Source organism: Acipenser ruthenus, chromosome 7 (assembly GCF_902713425.1).
Source record: "Acipenser ruthenus chromosome 7, fAciRut3.2 maternal haplotype, whole genome shotgun sequence".
In the NCBI taxonomy this organism is placed as follows: domain Eukaryota; kingdom Metazoa; phylum Chordata; class Actinopteri; order Acipenseriformes; family Acipenseridae; genus Acipenser; species Acipenser ruthenus.
Window position 1 is genome coordinate 38,135,405 of NC_081195.1, and position 19,694 is coordinate 38,155,098.

The 19,694-nt window shown below is 44.6% G+C and overlaps 1 protein-coding gene across 3 annotated transcripts in view; it reads right to left on the minus strand.

The window, feature by feature from the left end:
- Positions 1-14,311, minus strand: part of LOC117416081 (beta-1,4-N-acetylgalactosaminyltransferase 3-like) — a 33,821-nt gene extending 19,510 nt beyond the window's left edge. For all 3 annotated transcript variants that reach the window (XR_009329151.1, XM_059026902.1, XM_059026901.1), the window contains exons 1-7: positions 13,805-14,311; positions 4,617-4,669; positions 3,443-3,475; positions 2,107-2,202; positions 1,554-1,644; positions 497-597; positions 6-73 (exon numbers count right to left, since the gene is read on the minus strand). Coding sequence is in view for 2 of the 3 variants with exons in the window: in XM_059026902.1 (XP_058882885.1) it covers positions 6-73; positions 497-597; positions 1,554-1,644; positions 2,107-2,202; positions 3,443-3,475; positions 4,617-4,669; positions 13,805-13,934 (572 nt within the window). In the remaining variant the exon portion in view is untranslated. The remainder of the gene's footprint in view (positions 1-5; positions 74-496; positions 598-1,553; positions 1,645-2,106; positions 2,203-3,442; positions 3,476-4,616; positions 4,670-13,804) is intronic.
- Positions 14,312-19,694: the final 5,383 nt, after the last annotated feature.

Below are 19,694 nucleotides of genomic sequence, written 5' to 3' on the forward strand. Positions count from 1 at the left end.
CTTACTGTACAGGCTGAGAGATCTGACTTGGATATTTTTCAAACTCCCCTGGGGCCGTCCACTCTCTGCCCCTCTGCAAAAGACAACAAAAGCAACACAGAGATAAAGCCAGCAAACACATCTAACTCATGCGCTACTGTGCAATATAGTTCACAGCAAAGTACAGCAACTTCAATCCAATCCAATCCAAGAAAGGAAGACTGCATTTATTATAGGCTTTATTATAATGAAACAAACTATGGCTATTTAACATAAGAAAAGTTTGGAAATGGGAAAAGGCCATTCGGCCCATCAAAGCTCGTCCCTTGTTAGCACACCATTCTCCCTACTGGAGGGAACTCATTTACAAGCACAGAATCCTTTTTCAATGCTCCCAGTTCTTTAGAACATAAGAAGGTTTCGGCACAATAATAAACAGGACTAGACGAATGACTGATCAGCTTGATTGATTAGCGGGAGGCTCGAGCAGGGTGTGCCGCTGCATTCTATTACGTACCTTCCCTACGAAGGCCAGCAGCTGCAGCTCCTCCGGCTTCTCGTTTCTGCTGAGCCAGAACTCTGAGTTATCATCCGAGGCCACGGCAAACTGGAACTCCCCTGAAACACACAAGAACCCCGGGGTCACGGGGAGGTCAGGCATCGTGTCAGAGGTCACCCTTTACACAACAGGGTTAGATATGTGCCCCACATTTATAAACCCCACAAAGTCTCTTAAAAAAAAAAAAAAACACTTCAGCTGTTATACTGATCTTAGAGTATCTGTCAGTCAACGCACAACTCGTTTTAAAACTGATTATAAAAGTGGATTAAAAAAAAGTGCCAGCTTGTTGGGGTTTAGAATGTACTTTGTTATATTTAACATACAGTAAGCCACCCTTATATATATATATATATATATATATATATATATATATATAAAATGACTGCAGTTTTTCCATGGCTATACTACACGTTTACCATACCTTGCTATTCTTTACAATGCGTACCTGTGCTTTGTTTTCACTGTGCTTCATTACACTTTTGCTGTGGGACACTTTTATAGGGGTTAGTTTTTAAAAATGCTTTACCATACATCTCTGTGCTTTACAATGCTTGTCCATGCTTAAACTATGCTGTTTTACACTTTGCTATGCTTTTACTGTGGGAAACTTACTGTGTAAGGGTTAGTTTGCCTTGGTTTGTTTTTTTAATATGCTTTACCATACCTCGCTAGCAGAATCTGATTTTGCTATGTGGCTGTTGTCCCTGGAACAGCAACGTCAATCACGTGTCATCCACTTAACCGATGAAATGTTAGGTTTAGAGTTAGTTGTTGTTCCGGGGATAACAGCCACACAGCAAAATCAGGTTGTGCTACCTCGCTACTCTATACAATGCTTTATTACACTTTGCTGTGCTTTTACTATGGGACGCTTTTATATGGCCAGGCAGACCTAATCTGGAAGGAGTCTTTTCATTCATTTCAGATCAAGGTTCTAAAGGGAGAGCAGGATGCATTTCAGCCCCTAGATTGTGTGGGGGTTAATGAGAGGACAGCGAGACGATGTGCTTACCCTCCTCGTAGGGATGGATGTACCCGAATAGCCTCAATCCGTAGTCCTTCCACCGTGGAGCCACAGCCAGCTTTCTCACCATCGTGCGCTTCTGACACAGCAAAGCAAGGACACAGCTAGAAGTTGGGTCTTACATTGCGTTGCTGCATTCACATGGTCTTAGCCAAAGGAGAACTGAACTCCGTTCGCCCCTATAGGCAGGCGTGTTGTCTTGATTTGTTACTGTGGTTATTTAAACTATCACGTCATTTAGAGCAGGACAAGCCAACCAAAATAAAAGCCCATCCTGACATGAATCCTCCTGAAACACAATATCGTGGCTCTCAATCTGCACCTTGTGAAGCAGCAAAGCAGGCAGAGGGAGGGCGAGCACGGGGTGTGTGACTCACATGGGGATACAAAGGGGAGTGCAGGTTCTTGTGAAGCAGGGAGGCACACAAAGGGAGGGTGAGCACGGGGTGTGTGACTCACATGGGGATACAAAGGGGAGTGCAGGTTCTTGTGAAGCAGGGAGGCACACAAAGGGGGGATGAGCACAGGGTGTGTGACTCACATGGGGATACAAAGGGAAGTGCAGGTTCTTTCTGAGCTGCTCCACAGTGCTGCCACACCAGTCTTCAAAGATGTGCAAATTAACTTGACCTCTGAACTGTGAACAGAAAAATAAATAAAAAAATCAAATCACTCCACCCACACCATACTGGGGCCTCCTCTCCAACATTACAACTCAAAAAGAGAAAAAGAAAGAAAGAAAAAGTAAGTTAGAAAGAAAGAAAGAAAAACAAACAAAACAAACTAACAAACAACAAAAAGCTCTATAGGCGTGTTGACATGAAGAACATCATCATTGTATTCACTTGTGGAAGAAAGGACATATTGTACTGAAAAAAAACTGTGTGTCTGCCTGCAGATCACGGACAGATCCAGCCTTTGTTCTAAAGTTTCATAATCCCAGCATGTGTCAGGGTCTGTCAGTGAAGATTACACTGCCTGTCTGCAGCTGCAAAGCCAGGCTCAACTCAGAGCTCACTATTACTGTGTTTGTATCAGTCGTGTCGCAGGGAAAAACAAACCACAGACACACAACGGGGAGGATCACTGTTAGACGCACTTAATCTTTTTACACACTTGTAAGCTCAAGGGTTTTAGGATATTACAAGCACAAAAAAACAAAAGCTCTGCTCTAAAAACTCACACACAAATAACAGTAAACACATGGGAACAGTTTGGATACTCGGAAAAAAGGCTGCACATTACAAATGAGAAATAACTCTCAAAGCGGGTACAGCACCTGTGCACAGCGAGTGAGACAGGGTACTCTCTCTGATCTGTTAGGGCACAGATCACTAGAAAAGACATGGTTTAAAAAATCAGGTATTCAGACTGCACCCTGTTGAATTTACCTACAAACCTCACCTCCAGAAGTGTCTCGAAAGCTGAGATAACACAACGCCACACTTGGTTTCAGGAGACTATGCTTTAGGACTCTGCCTGGCACACAGGGGGAGACTTAGGGTTTGATATAGCAAAAGTTGCCTCAAACTAGGTCCCCTTGGAGACCCCAAAACAAAACCAGGCCAGCACTGGGAGCGCTTACTGTAGCGTTTGTAGTGTAGGGGTGGGCCCTTCACTTTAATCAAAGTGTTTAAACGATGGTTACAAGCATTGGAGGACGGACTTCCTAGGTCTCTAACCCATTAGACATCACTGTGGTGCAATGACCTGGGAGGTGTATGTACAGCAGACTACCTGAAAGTAAACCACACAAACCGGGAGTGTTCCTGAACCTGTGCAGTCCCAGATGTCATGATATAAAATGAAAGTTCACGTGTGCTAGAGCATGGCGAGGCCCACACTGCGACAGGGAGAATACCGCACTCTCACACTACCTCAGGACTCCAGCTCTGCTCCAGGTTCTTCCACTAGGCAAGGGGGGGGGGGGAGGGTGAGAGGGAGAGAGGGAGAGGGAGAGAGAGAGAGAGGGGGGGGAGAGAATGATTTAGTGTGCAGTGCAGAGTCGGTGTGTCTCAGCTTGCTCTCTCTCTCCTGCAGCTCACTGCTTTTCAGATTAGCATGTTTTCTACAGTGCAGTGCAGCTTGAGAGAGAGAAATCGAACATGTGCGCTGGGGCCCTGACTCGCTGTACAACACAACGAGACTGCCAGGAGCATGCATACTGTATAGAAAATACAGAGCAGAAACACAGCAAGGCTGCCGATGCATTCTTCAACAAGTCCCTGGTGCTGCACTGTGTACAGTGTGTAAAGTGCATGATTAATGTACAGCTACACTGTGTACAGTGTGTAAAGTGCATGATTAATGTACAGCTGCACTGTATACAGTGTGTAAAGTGCATGATTAATGTATAGATGCACTGTGTACAGTGTGTAAAGTGCATGATTAATGTGGAGCTGCACTGTATACAGTGTGTAAAGTGCATGATTAATGTACAGCTGCACTGTATACAGTGTGTAAAGTGCATGATTAATGTACAGCTGCACTGTATACAGTGTGTAAAGTGCATGATTAATGTGGAGCTGCACTGTATACAGTGGGTAAAGTGCATGATTGATGTTACCACAGAACAATTCTATTCTATCCGTTTCACTTTAAAATCCAAACTTGCTATTCAGGAAGAGTGCAAGGACAAAGGCTAATTCTCATTGTAGTTTTTGCTAAATATATGTTTCGTAGTGCCCCATGACTCTTATTGCCTATGGGGAAAGCAGGGATAGAAATAAGACTCCCATTGCATAGCAGTTTGATCAATTCCTGGTTTTACTATGCGATTAATAAGACGCACCTGAACTTGTTACTATGGCTAATCAAGCTCGGAGTAAACAGCTATGCAATAGGAGTCTAATTTCCATCCCTGGTGTATATTTATATGCAGGACAAATAAAGGTGCTAGCCTTGTATTCAGTGTTTCTTCACAGTCTGTTCTATATTTAATTGAACACTCTCCACAAGCAGCCTGGATAGAGATACCTGCGGCAGTCATTTACAAGAAGGGACGCAGGAAATGAACACTCCCAGCCTGTGGGGGGCGCTGTGGGTTCTTACCTTGCTGTGCTGCTGGTCTGACTGGACTTCTTTCGCCAGAAGCATAGGGTTCCCTGCAGAAAGACACAAGCGGCCTTCAGTTACAATCCAGCACAGATCAAAGCATTCTGCGGCCAAGGGCAGGCACCCTTACCAAAACTTCCCATAGCAAAGCACAGTGAAAGCATAGGCAAGGACTGTAAAGAATAATGAGGTATGGTAAAGCATATTAATAAACATGGCAAACCAGGGTAAACTATGGTGAATGCAGAGTATAACCATGGGAAAAGCATGGGAAACCTGCAAAAATAACAAACATCCTGTGAAACTTTTATAGGGGTAAAACTTGGCAGAAGCAGAACAAACACTTGCTGCTTGACTTTGTTTCTTACATGGAGAGAAGGACACATTGACTCAGTTTCAACACAAAGTTTGCCTTAATGACGCACTCCCTGTTACACTGCATTCAGGAACCTGGCAGCCGGTTTAGTTTGCTTCCAGTAAATGATTGGACACACACTGCACAGAGCTGCACCATTTCTTTACAATGTCTTCAATGAAAAAGACACCAGCTGCATTAACGATCAGAAATATTTCTGCTAAAGATCGCTCTGTCCAGTTCAACATGGGGACATTCCATGTGTCTGTTGTGATTTTTGCAATTATTTATGTTTGATAATTCACTGAAGTAATAAAACGGAAGACCATCTTGTTTTTTTTGTTTGTTTTTTTTCACAGTGAAAAACTCCAGCCCTACTAATAACCCATTGCCTTGGATTTTCAATTCCCGCCACGCAAAACAGATCTTCATTTTGCCGTATTCTGTCTGTCTGCACAGATGCATTTTATTCTGCAAACTGGAGCATGATCTTGAAAAGAAGGGCTGGGTTGCTGCAGCCGGAGAGACGGAGCCCTTTCAACACGCCTCGTCTCCTGGCCAGATCAGCAGCACCCACAACGGCTGCTGCTGGCCTCCGTACAACTAGAACCAATCCAGCGTGGAGCTGCACAGCCCGTCTCCTTTAGACTGAACAGACTGCCTCAACTCAGAGCACTGTCTGTGGCTGAATGGGTTACCTACAACTGATTTGTTCTCCTGAGAAAATTCAGTGTTTATATAGAATTAAATATAACGACCTGTTACATTAAATGACCCGTCTGTTTAAAAGAGTTAAGCTCTTCGGATTCTAACCCAGACTCCGTTCCACTGCACAGCAAGTCTAGACACGTGTCACACAAAGCAGTCTTCTTTACACAAATCTAACTTACGATAAGATATAATTATAAGAATGCAAAACACACATTCACACAGGGCACACAAACACACACAGTGGGTGGGAGAACAGGGCACACAAACACACACATCCAGCCATCCCATTGGCACTGGAGCTCTGATACACACGAGGACACAGCCTCCACCAGCACTGAGCTCAGGGATACCTGCAGTAACATTCCCCCTGCCTGCGTTGAGGCCTCTCTCCTCCCCTACTCACACCTGCGCAGCCCTGCCTGCCTCTGCTGCAGAGCTCCAGCGGGCTGAGAGGGAAGCACTGGAGCCCTCATCCTACACTATGGAGTGTGGCATCCTGTCAAGAAAATGATGAAAGAAAATGTACAGAGGCACGCCTCCCCTTCAAGACCCTCAGCGATTAACACTTCCTCCAGTTTCAAACCACTCTTCAGAGTTGGGGTTAATTCCTGTTTTTCAATAAAAGATTTAAATTTCCATTTCCTTTTTAAAATCACTTCCCAATTCCAACTCCCTTTGAAAACAATTCCAGCACATCACTGATTAAAATTGTCATTGTCAGTATTCTGTTAAAATGAGCTTCTCACAGTGGCAACACGTTACTTCAATTGAAGTCGCTGTTTGTCGGTCAATTAAACTGGCATCAAAATGAAAGCAGTTGAACAAATCGATCGCAAACATCGATTCTAATTTCAATTCCTTCAAAGGAATCGATTTTAAAAAGGAATTGACCACAATCCTGTATGTTACTCTATGGCAGCGATTCAAATTTTCATGACATTATGAGCACCAAAATTTCAATTAAAAAAAGGGACTGAAATCAGACCCCGATCTTTTTTCTTGAAGGAATACAACTATTTGAAACACTCTTACTGTACTTGCAACTCAGTTGCTTCTTGCTTGTATTACAATCGTTAGTATTAGTCCTGCTGTGGCTAATCGGACCAGCCCAGAAAGGCTCCTTTAATCTATTTTAACTAAAGGCTCCTGGTTTGGCCCCACTGCTCCCCTGGTTGTGTAGCCTGGCTGCTGGACCTGTTTGGCTCTCTTGCTTTCTCCAAGAAGAGCCGCAGAGCCCCCGAGAGAGAGAGCGAGCAAGAGAGAGCACTGGTTAGCTGAGCTGAGAGTAAATACAACTGGGCCCCTCAGAAGAGCGGATTCCTATTAATAGAGACCATTTTCAGCTGCTGCTTTTAAGCCCCAGAGTGAGAGGTGCTGTCTACAGGGGCTGCTGCAGGCTGGAGCCCCACTCTGTATAGTGCACGCTGCAGGCTGGAGCCCCTCTCTGTATAGTGCACGCTGCAGGCTGGAGCCCCACTCTGTATAGTGCACGGTGCAGGCTGGAGCCCCACTCTGTATAGTGCACGCTGCAGGCTGGAGCCCCACTCTGTATAGTGCACGCTGCAGGCTGGAGCCCCACTCTCTATAGTGCACGCTGCAGGTTGGAGCCCCACTCTCTATAGTGCACGCTGCAGGGGCAGCCACCCAACAGATAGAAAGCACCTTTACAAGGGACGCTGCGTGGCTCGGGGCTGTGCAGTGATTCAGCAGCTGTTCACAATGCAACACAAACTTTAAAATCAATTTGGTAGCTCACTGGTAACCACTGGAGTAATAAGTTGAGAATGACGAATGCGAGAAAGCAGTCTGGCAGCTGTAACCCCTGAGGGCTCAATAACATTTCACACCGCAAGCCAGAGCCAGCAGCACAGAGCGTGTCACATCCTGCATCCTGCATCCTACAGAACGGAGCTGCATCATCCAAGACATGGGAAAGTCTTCCAATCTAAACGCTTGTCACTGAATTCAATCAGGTTTCACGATTAAGCCTTTAGTGGTCAGAATTCTGAGCCCACTGCCAAAAAGTCATGTTACTGCCCTGGTTGAGAAGAAATGCAAACTAAGAGAGCACTCTGAGGGTTTTTTAATTCCAGTATGCTGACGAGACTCCCTCCACCCTTCGTGCTGAAGCCGATCTGTCTGCTCATATAAAGAGAGCTCAGAGACAGCACTGGATAGCATCGCACTGCACCGTGTGGACGGGCTTGTGTCAGAACCACAACCCCCACACAACAACCACTGCACATTTATGCTTGAAAAATGTGCCGTTGTTGAAACGGTGGTTATCTATATCGGTGGCTACCTGTGGTCAAGCTGAATTTCTCACACACGCTTTGCCGTGTCATACAAAGAGCGCAAGAGAAAGTACACTCTCAACACACACACACACACACACACACACACAGACAAACCGAGAGAGATGCGATACACACTCTCAACTTGATTAGAGGTATCCACTGAACACGTTGCAAAATATTCATTAAATCCAAGACAAAAAGCTGATATTAACGCACTTAATCTGTTTCTATAGAGCCTGCTATGGTTGAAACATTTTGAATGCCTTGTCATTGACGCTGAGTGCAAGAGCTCCATTATAAGGGTAGCTGCTGCTAATAACACTTCCTGTAACTACACGGTTTAAATGTTAATCTTGCATTGTAACCCTATACCCTGTATCACTTGTAAGTCACCTTGGATAAAGGTATCTGCCAAAATAAATAAATACAAATTAGATTCCAATGGGAACGAGACTTCTGTTTACTGCGTGTGCAGTTTTGAAAGAATCACATTGATCTGTTTGCATTTCCCATTTTGTTTCTTGTACATTTGAGAAGACGGGCAGACAGGTTCCTGCAGCTGAACGTGTTAAGAAATGCACTAACATGGAGAGCTATTAAACGCTCAATTGAAACCCTGATCAATTCAATGGCAAGCGTTTGGACTAGAAGTCTTTGATGATGCAGCTTCATGCATTGTGATGCAGGCTGGAACACGTAACTGTGCTGCTGGCAGGGGCGCTGGAGCCGGGGGAACCAGAGAGGACATGGCCCCCCCACTTTGACAAAACAAACATGTGCACAGAGGGGAAAAAGTCATAAGCGCAGGAACAACCTGTTCTACGGCATCTACATACCCCAAAATGTGTCAGACCATGACTGCAACAGGACTGCAGGAGAGGGTTACGCCACCCAGTTCAGCAGCAGACAGCCTTTCAGTGTGCAGACACTTTACTGTTGCTGATAACGTGTGAGAAATAGATTACTTTTAAAATGGGAAATAAACAACGAATGTGGATAACTGATTAAAGAATGGAAACAGGAGGAGATTACAAACAACTGGGAGCCTGGACTCCCAAACTAGATGTGTGGTCAGGGAGGACAGAGAGGAGACAAAAGAGACAGAGAGGAGACAAAGGGGACAGATAGGACACATGGAAGTTGGCACGGGCCACTCAGACAGGGAGAGAGAGAGACAGATCAGAGTGGGAGAGAAGTCACAGTATATCCACACGCTGCTGTGCTCTGGTAACTGAAGCATGCTGAAAGCGGATTCACGCATTGTCAGATACGTTCTTAGTTTATTTTCACAGGAGGTTAAAGCATTACCTGAACAGGCACAACCAGTTCTGTTGAGTTTTTAACAGTCAGTGCTGGTTTAGAGCCAGTCTCTAACCTCCCTTCCTCCCTCCTGCTCTCTCCATTCCACACCTCCACAGCTAGGGGCAGCGCACAAGCTGCTCCAGTCATGATGCCACGTGGTTCAATCGCAGCTCTGTGTGTTGGTGGTCCTGAATACTTTAACCAGCCTACATCACAAAGCATAGAGAGTCACCAGTGCGAGAATCCTGCAAATTCTACTTCTGTAACAGGAGTCCCTGCTCTGGGCTCCGAGGACTCAAAACCGAAACCGCAGCTCTATAGCGCCTTTCATCTCAAATCGCTTCACATGTCGGTTCAAACACAAGAAGTCTGCACTATCAAGAAGAAGTAAAAATGACAAACGCCAACAATTATAATAATATCAATACATAACAAAACAAATCTATTTTTTAAATAAAATAAGAAAACAGGAAATGACAGATGAAACACAACATTAAGCAACTCAAATATATAAAAACGATTCTATTTGTAAGTCAGGTTAAAAAAAGCTAACTTATAAAAGTAAGTATTTCAATCTTGACTGAAGCAGCATCTCTAATAGAAAGGGCCGAGCTCCACAATCCGGAGGCATTATAATTAAACGCACATGGACGCGCACTGATGGTATCTACTGTTTAAAGATGGAACTGTTCATGCTGTACATTTCAATGCCTTTGTAATACGATACGAAAACACAAAACATTTCAACAATGTCTAAACAAAACATTTGCCTTACTGTTGCACTACCTGTCCCACTGCATTTAATTACCTGGCAGAGGTTTAGTTTCAACACAATAAAAATGTGACATCCCAGTGAACTGGAAGACCCACCCTCTTCCCGTGGCACATCTCCATGGAAACACGGCCACACCCTTCTCGCCTGTCAACAGGACCACCGTCCCCTCAATTATACACAAAACAGAACAGATGGAATCATCCAGCCTCTCAGAATCTCACTCCAGTCTCACACACCCCTCTGTTTGCATTGCTGTCGATTCTGCTGACTTCCAGCCTCTCAGAATCTCACTCCAGTCTCACACGCCCCTCTGTTTGCATTGCTGTCGAACCCAGGAATGTTTGGTCTCCCCGGCCTATCCTCTTCTTGTGTTTCAGATATTAAGGCCCTCAACTTTGAGCGGGGTCTGATTAGCTGCAGCACAGGAAGCGACCTCATAGGCCCCTAGACTGAGGCAAAGACACATTACTGAAAGGCACACCAAACTGTGACTATTAAACTGTCAAGACACAACTGAGCTGCAGGAGGCAGTTGACATTTCATTGTAGCTCTTAGTTTTCTATTGGTAATTCATTGTCTTATTCTTCTCTGAAAATGTGTCTTCCTCACTGTCAAAATGAAAATAAAGTCTAGAGAAAACAAACACAGAGCAGCAGCAAAACAGCAAGGGGCTTGTGAGAATGTGGTCATGTGAAGATTACAGCTTGTAAAGAAGAGCTACATGAGGCAAGAGTTGAAACAGAAATGTACAAACCATCCCCAAACTCTAGAGCCTGGGTGGCGTCTCCGAGCTCTGGCTGGCTGGGTCTCCGCACTGTGCCGCCTAGCACTATCCTTCAGGCACTTTGGGATTTTGTTCCTGTGAAAAGCTGAGTAAATGCAGCCTTGGTAATGGATGAGGCAGAGAGCTGGATCATTTACAGAATGCAACCTATAGCTGCTGTTCCAGTGACTCGTCTGTCTCAATGTCTCTGCGTTCCTTCACATGACCTCTTGATGTAGTATTGAGATCTATGATGGGATGGCATGACGATGATGGGATTATTTCAGTTAGCTCTTTGCAAACTGAGGGAGTCTTTAGAGAGGTGCTCAGTGGTGTCTGTGGAGAGATTCACAGTGCAGTGGAGGAACTGTCCTGGTATTCTTAGTGCAAAAAGCAGACTGTGTCCCCTCAGCAACACAGCGTTCAGTGCACACCTTCACAAATATTACTAAACATGGACGTCTAATTGGAAACATAGCTTATAAGAAAGGATTACTCGCTATCTCTCAACACACAGTGGTGTCTCTACAATTACCCACGCAGTAATCGATTACCCACGATTACTGTATTTTCAACCACTTTTGGTGACCCCATTTGTTTACAAAAAATACATGCTTGTGTAACAGAATCGACATGTTAATACGGGTAGCTATATGTAACTTTCTAGTAATTACAGCAGCTGAAACGTAACTTAACAAAATCTCATTGGAAATGGAACTGCAGTTTCAGCAAACAATCCTGATGTCGTCGCGATTCTAATTGAGCCCAGCGGGAAGACGTCTTAACTTCCATCCGGCGTTGCATGTGCACTGAAAGTATGACACAGGTACGGGACAGGACAGGTTCCTTCATACCAGCCCATTCTGATGCGCTTGACAACTTGTGCTGAAGAATGTCAAAAGCATATTTCTATAACAACCCGGTGCTGAAGAAAAGCGCTCAATATTTACAAGTAACATTTGTTGCTAGGAAGAAATTGCTTCAACAAACCTTTATCGTAAATAAAAAAATATGACCTTTGCAACGCAAGGTCCAATCCAAATGACTCAGTAATTTCCCACCTATAAGCAATCTGCACCTGAGGATCAATCACACCCGTCCTTTAAATCAAGGACAGTATGTACCAGGTGGTAGCGTCCATTGAGGCAGCCGAGGCGGTCGCCTCGGTAAAAATCGGCGTAATTCTTAATTGTGAAGACGAAAAAAAGAGATAAAAAAAAAACCAAAACGTACCCACTTTATTTTTTAAGAGTGTAAAATCGAGATATATAAAATATTATTTTTCATTTCTTCACATTACTGTGATCTCGGGCTGTACAGACACTGGGGTATCTCAAATTCGCGCCACAAAGACGTTTCTCATTAGTCAGTTTCCCAAGTTACTCTGTGGTTTACAGTGGAGCACTAACACAAAACGGAGAAAAAAACAACCAATTTCTTTCTAAAGAAGCCAACTCTTGGTAAGAATCAATGTCAAGTGAATTTATTATTTATATTTGTTGTTTTTCCCCTGCGCAATGTGATGTTTAGCTGCAATACGTTTTGATCTTTTTTTTTTTCCCATGTAGAATGTTTTAACGCCAGCACAGCAAAAATCCAAGAACCTGTTTTTATGATGACATTAAATGTGTAGCTAAACCGGGATAGCTGGCTGTATGTTTTTTTTTTTTATTTCCTCGTCACTTTAACTGGACAGTCAGGTCGTCCAAGTATCACCCTACCTGCCATAGCATACTGTTTTATTATAGCATAGTGGCTGTGTATTTGCATCTATAGCGACCCGGCCTGTGCACTAGGCAGCACCGGGACCTCAGCGACCGGTTTTCCCCGCGTGAAGGTGAAGTACTGTACTACTTCCTATCGTCGATTTATACTGACAAAAGAATATTAGAATAATCACATTAGTGTTGTTGTAGTTGTTATTTTTGGTGAATACCTTGTTAAAATACTATAGCGTCCTACAAATATTGTACACAAACAGCACCAGTCCCAGCAGTGTCAGCACCAGTCACACTGTCGGCACCAGTCACAGTGTCGGCACCAGTCCCCATGTCAGCACCAGTCCCAGCAGTGTCAGCACCAGTCACAGTGTCGGCACCAGTCACAGTGTCGGCACCAGTCCCCATGTCAGCACCAGTCCCAGCAGTGTCAGCACCAGTCCCAGCAGTGTCAGCACCAGTCACAGTGTCAGCACCAGTCCCAGCAGTGTCAGCACCAGTCACAGTGTCAGCACCAGTCCCAGCAGTGTCAGCACCAGTCACAGTGTCAGCACCAGTCTTACCGGTCAGCAGCAGTTACCAGTCCCAGCAGTGTAAGGCAACTTAAGTAGCAGTGAACCAAATGCAAGTCAATAAAGGTATGAACCCATCTACTTATTAATATTGATGTTATATTCTTGTCCTTTTAAAATCACATATTTCTGACAGTGTGAATATGGTCATTTTAGGTTGCTGTGGTTTTGATGGGAGACAATTAGTTTTAATCTTTGAAATAATATGGGTAATCAAATTTTAACATTAACATCATCATCCAAGGGACTTAATATTGCTTTGCAGTTTGCAAAAAGTCTCCAGGCTTTATAAAATGATAACTTTCACCTTTGTAACATGAACAGGAACTGCAAGAGGTTTGTTCAACTGCCTCAGTAAAAATCTAATCCCAGCTACGCCCCTGTGTACTATGCCCTTCATATTATTAGATCCTACACTGCACCTGTTCAGAACTCCTCAGAATGCTGTTGGAACTTTTTAAGAACTTCTCCCAAAGACCAGCTGCATAAAATCCAGTTTAAACTGAAGCCAGCGGTGCTGGTAAACTACACACAGCACAACGTGTAGCTTTGTAAATCAGGCACGTTTTCAACACATGCTGGCATAGTGCGCTACAAACGTTTGTTAAACTGTTTGCAAGAAATCCCTGAGCGAAAACAAAGACGCGAAAGAATTCAACTGTACTGTAATGCGTTTTAACATTAATACTCACGGGGATGATGTGGGTTCACAGACGCCATGTACTCTAGATATGTAGCCAACAGCCCCACCACCACCACGCATCCAATAAAGACGAATTTGAAATGTTTGTTCAGTTTCTTCAGTAGGAAGAACTTAATCATGTTGGTTGTGTGTCCTTCTCCGTGTTTGGAAGACGTGGTTGACCGTTCACTACGGTTGAATCACTTTTCATTTATGTTCAGCGGAGGTTAGTCTTCCTTCTGAAATCCAGACGCGCAGTACCACTAGCAGCACTCACGACAAGCAACGTTATTCCCTCCGGGAGAATTTAAGATCGAGTTGCCCGCACTAGTATAACATAAAAACAACACACCAGTGATAACGCTGCTTTACTTTACAATGTGGGGGCATCACTTCAGCGTTTCTCCTGGCGCACTAAACGTAAATGTTCTATCTTTTATTTTATTTTTTATTTGAGTGAAAAGACAATAAAAACTCAATGAATAAGACACAAGCCGCTACATCCGCTCCATGCAATTGCTTCTGAACACTGAAGGTAATTCTAATTCCAAACTCCAAGTGTCTTTACCTACTGCGACGGGAGGAGCTTAAAACGGCAACGCCTCGCTTGCAATAATAACTTAGGTGGTTCTGAGTTTGCGAATCAGTTCGCGTTAAACGCTGAGTAACTTGCTTTAAATACATATTCAGAAAGTTTATACTATATATATATATATATATATATATATATATATATATATATATATATATATATATATTTATATACCAGTACAAATTCCACTGCCAGTAAGAAACCCCAGACGCAGCTACCAAAAGCTTACATTAAGGAATTTAAAGAAAGGGAAATGGGTAGTTATATTAATGTTTTGTGCAGCCATTGGAAGCTGTGAAATTAATTTATGGTAGTAATACCTGCCTAAATCATAGATAGGGTAAAATAAGGGCTACCAAATATACTGTACAATATGGAAAATATATATACAAATACTGTATGCGAAGAGGGTCTGGAACCAACTCCCCAGTAATGTTGTTGAAGCTGACACCCTGGGATCCTTCAAGAAGCTGCTTGATGAGATTCTGGGATCAAAAGCTACTAACAATCAAACGAGCAAGATGGGCTGAATGGCCTCCTCTCGTTTGTAAACTTTTTTATGTTCTTATATATTGGCGGCGTGTTTGTTTAATAAACAAAAGATTTAACAAAACAAAACACTTCTGCAAAACAAAAGGGCACACATGCAAAATGACAACTATATCGAGTATCGTGCTGGGTTTTGGAGCCAGCATGTCCAGCAATTGTTATTATTTTCCTTCTTACTCTCTCGTTTACATACCTCCTTCCAAATCCTCTCCACCTTAACCAGGGAGAGCTGCAGGCTTTTGTACTGGTGACCATCTCCCGTTTAGCAACAAATTAATCAATTAATTTAATGGGGAGATGGTCACCTTCTGCACAGGGTTTTGTGGGATGGGGCTTCCCATCCACGCTACCAAACGCGCTGCCAAACAGGGGCACAAACACGCTGCCAAACGGGCACAAACACCTCCAAGGCTAACATAAATACGTTTGAAAAGAGTGTGCACTGCTCTGTGCTTATCTTGTATCTATTGTTTTACATTCCATGACATTTACAAACCAAACAAACCGGAGAGCCCTCCCCCAGCTTGTTTTCAAACTTCACCAACAAAATACTTCCTGGAATTTAGGTTTGTGATCGTCAGATTTTACAATCACATGCATGAATCACACCAGCTTAAGGCAACTTTGCTGTATCAAACCCCAAGTCTCCCCATGTGCCGTGCAGTGGCCTGAAACCTCATCTCCTGAAACCAAGTTCCAAGCTACAAAGTTGCTTCTTGTTGCCTCAGCTTTATGTGAATATGTGTTTCCAGTTCTCTCGTTCTCTCAGATCCCATCCACTGTGCAACAATTGTGTGTGAATGGGTTGAGGAGCATAACAGAGACATTGAGTGTCTCCCACGGCCACCACAGTCCCCTCACCTGAGAGGTATGACAATGCATTTGTCATCACAATCATCAGCCAACCCATTAAGTGAAATAGTAATGGCTGACAGGACATCTTCCAACACCTTGTGGAGTCTTTGACATGCTGTGTCAAGGCTGTGACCTGGGCTAACGCTGGCCCAACCCGATATCAAGGCTGTGTCCTGGGATAAAGGTGGCCCAACCCGATATCAAGGCTGCGGCCTGGGCTAACACTGGCCCAACCCGAAATCAAGGCTGTGGCCTGGGCTAACGCTGGCCCAACCCGATATCAAGGCTGTTGCCTGGGCTAACGCTGGCCCAACCCAATATCAAGGCTGCGGCCTGGGCTAACGCTGGCCCAAACCGATATCAATGCTGTGTCCTGGGATAAAGGTGGCCCAACTCGATATCAAGGCTGCGGCCTGGGCTAACACTGGCCCAACCCGATATCAAGGCTGTGGCCTGGGCTAACGCTGGCCCAACCCGATATCAAGGCTGTTGCCTGGGCTAATGCTGGCCCAACCCGATATCAAGGCTGTGCCCTGGGCTAACGCTGGCCCAAACCGATATCAATGCTGTGTCCTGGGCTAACACTGGCCCAACCCGATATCAAGGCTGTGGCCTGGGCTAACGCTGGCCCAACCCGATATCAAGGCTGTGGCCTGGTCTAATGCTGGCCCAACCCGATATCAAGGCTGCGGCCTGGGCTAATGCTGGCCCAAACCGATATCAATGCTGTGTCCTGGGATAACGCTGGCCAAACCCGATATCAAGGCTGTGGCCTGGGCTAACGATGGCCCAAACTGATGTCAAGGCTGTGTCCTGGGATAACGCTGGCCCAACCCAATGTCAAGGCTGTGTCCTGGGATAACGCTGGCCCAACCCAATATCAATGCTGTGTCCTGGGGTAACGCTGGCCCAAACCGATATCAAGGCTGTGTCCTGGGATAACGCTGGCCCAAACCGATATCAAGGCTATGTCCTGGAATAACGCTGGCCCAACCCGATATCAAGGCTGTGGCCTGGGCTAACGCTGGCCCAACCCGATATCAAGGCTGTGGCCTGGGCTAACGCTGGCCAACCTGATATCAAGGCTGTGGCCTGGGCTAACGCTGGCCCAACCCGATATCAAGGCTGTGGCCTGGGATAACGCTGGCCCAACCCGATATCAAGGCTGTGTCCTCTAATTTGAGTTTAACATGTCCATAATTGTGGTTCACTTTCACCTTTAAAAGTAAGGACTCTGCCAATGTTGCTTTCACTCCTGGTTTTATTACCATTGGCTTAAACCTGGTCCTTGTATTTTTTATTTTGAAGAAGTTAATCCCTACAGGAAGGTGGTGTTTCTAGGATACAAGGGCATTGCTAGGACAGCACAGACTGGTGCAGGTGAGTCAGAGCTGTTGCTTCCTAAGGAATAGTTAGGTATGGTAAAGCATAATAAATAATGTGTAAAAAATAAAAATAATAAAAAATAATGTGTAAAAAATAATGTGATATCTTGTAACAATTGTAAGTCGCCCTGGATAAGGGCGTCTGCTAAGAAATAAATAATAATAATAATAATAATAATAATAATAATAATAATAATAAATATGGCAATTCTCCAGGGTACATGTTAAATGCATAGCATAGTATAATTATTGGAAATGCAAAAACACTGCGGTGAACTTTTCTAAGAGCTTGTTATGACGTTTCATTTTGAATCCCCATTTCAGAACCATTCCTCGTTGTAGTGATTGATTCTATTCCACTCCAGGCCCTTTGTGGATGTTCAGAGCTGTGCGGTACGCATTGCCCTAACCCCTTTGCCCAGCCCTCAGGCCTGCCTCTGCGGTTCTGACAGCCGCGATGTTTCTGAGATTGCAGGAGTGTGGAGATGAACTGCACACAAACCACAGTGTGAAGCACGCAGAGGTGAACTCCCCTTTCTCTGTGGCTGTGCTTCATTAGAAATCTCTGCATTACAGTCTTCACGTCCACAGGATCACAGAAGCGGTGGGAGGGACTGTTTTGCATATGAACTCAAACCACTGGAACTGAAATGGTTAAAATCGGCAAATTAGGGATTGTCTAATTTAGCTGATGACTTTAATAAGTCACACATGCAATTCATTTTAAATAGTAAAGGAACACAGATGGTAAAATGGAGGAGACTTTTCAGAAGTTGTTTAAGATTATTATTTATTTCTTAGCAGACGCCCTTATCCAGGGCGACTTACAATTGTTACAAGATATCACATTATTTTTACATACAATTACCCATTTATACAGTTGGGTTTTTACTGGAGCAATCTAGGTAAAGTACCTTGCTCAAGGGTACAGCAGCAGTGTCCCCCACCTGGGATTGAACCCACGACCCTCCGGGCAAGAGTCCAGAGCCCTAACCACTCCTCCACACCGTTGCCTGAGATTAAAGATGCCTGATTACAGAACAAAGCGGTCTGACATTTTCACACATGAGTGCCTATTGTTTCTATATCACTGATTACTGACCAGAAATTGAAATTCTCACAGCCAGAGGTTTCCATGCAGGTGGATATATAAAGGATGATTTAATTGCTAAATAGAGTCCAGCACAGCTAACACAGTCTGGTGACACAGTCAGCCAAAGCTTTACATGATGCTCAATAAATGGCAAGTCTTGAGGTGTTCTAATAAATGTGCACACTACCTGGACCTTGGTGCCCCCAGCACTGAAAGGGTTAAGCAGGTTCATCCTTGAAGTCTGGGGGAATGAGAGGACACCTGTGTGTTTGCACTTCCACTGAGCAGCCAGGCCTGCCCAGATCTGTTGCACACAGGGAGCGCACACACCTGTGTGTTTGAGCTGTGACTGAGCAGCCAGGCTTGCCCAGATCTGCTGCACACAGGGAGCGCACACACCTGTGTGTTTGTGCTTTGTTCATCAGCCTCTCATCCATGGGCTGGAGCTCCGCCCGTCATTCTTCAACAGGGTCAGCCACTCATCACCCGGGCTGGAGTTCCACCCGTCATTCTTCAACAGGGTCAGCCTGTCATCACCTGGGCTGGAGCTCCGCCCCTGACATTCTTCAACAGGATCAGCCTCTCATCACCTGAGCTGGAGCTCCACCCCTGACATTCTTCAGCAGGATCTGCCTCTCATCACCTGGGCTGGAGCTCCACCCGATGTAGAACACTTACAAACCTCATTGCACCAAAGGAAGACGTTGATAAAGACTTTCCTTCAAAACGTTGTTCACACAAGTGCAACAGGTTTGCTTTTAGTGTCTTCATTTGAAAAGCACTGCAAAGTGCACTTGTAAGTGTGGTATACCATGGCATGCACCATATTTATAAACGTAACTTCATGAAATATCCCTGTTCTTTTTTTGGCTTTGCTCCCTGTAATTAAGCACTCAGCAACCAGTATATAATCATATTGCATCAATCTGAAGCACGATGTGGAATCTCACAAAAGCATTTCCCAGACAGAGGTCAGCAGCTTGAACATCTATTTAAAAGGGTGATGAAGCAAAACAAGGTCTGCTCAATAAAAGGGGCAGCAAGGTGAAATTCCCCATTCAGACCCCAAATCTGCACTGTTACACCCCCCTCTAGTGGGTGGTCAGAGTAACTGCAGGAGACCGAGAGCTCCAAATCGTACCTGCTGCACATACCTACAAAGCAGGGGAGTCTGGGAAAGGTTTTGGGTGGTAACTGAACCAACAACATCACATACAGACCTCCTTGGGTTGAGTTTAGTGAGATTCACGCTGATCCAAGCGGGCACAGTGCAGAGACTGCTGCAAGTCCCACACTGTGAGCACAATCAATGGTCCACCAGCAATGAGAGACTGAGGGATGTATTTTCAAAGCGTTTCCTTCAGTTTAACCCTTTAAAAGTACAAAGGACATGTGTCCCACCAAAAAAAAAAAAAACAGTCCTCAG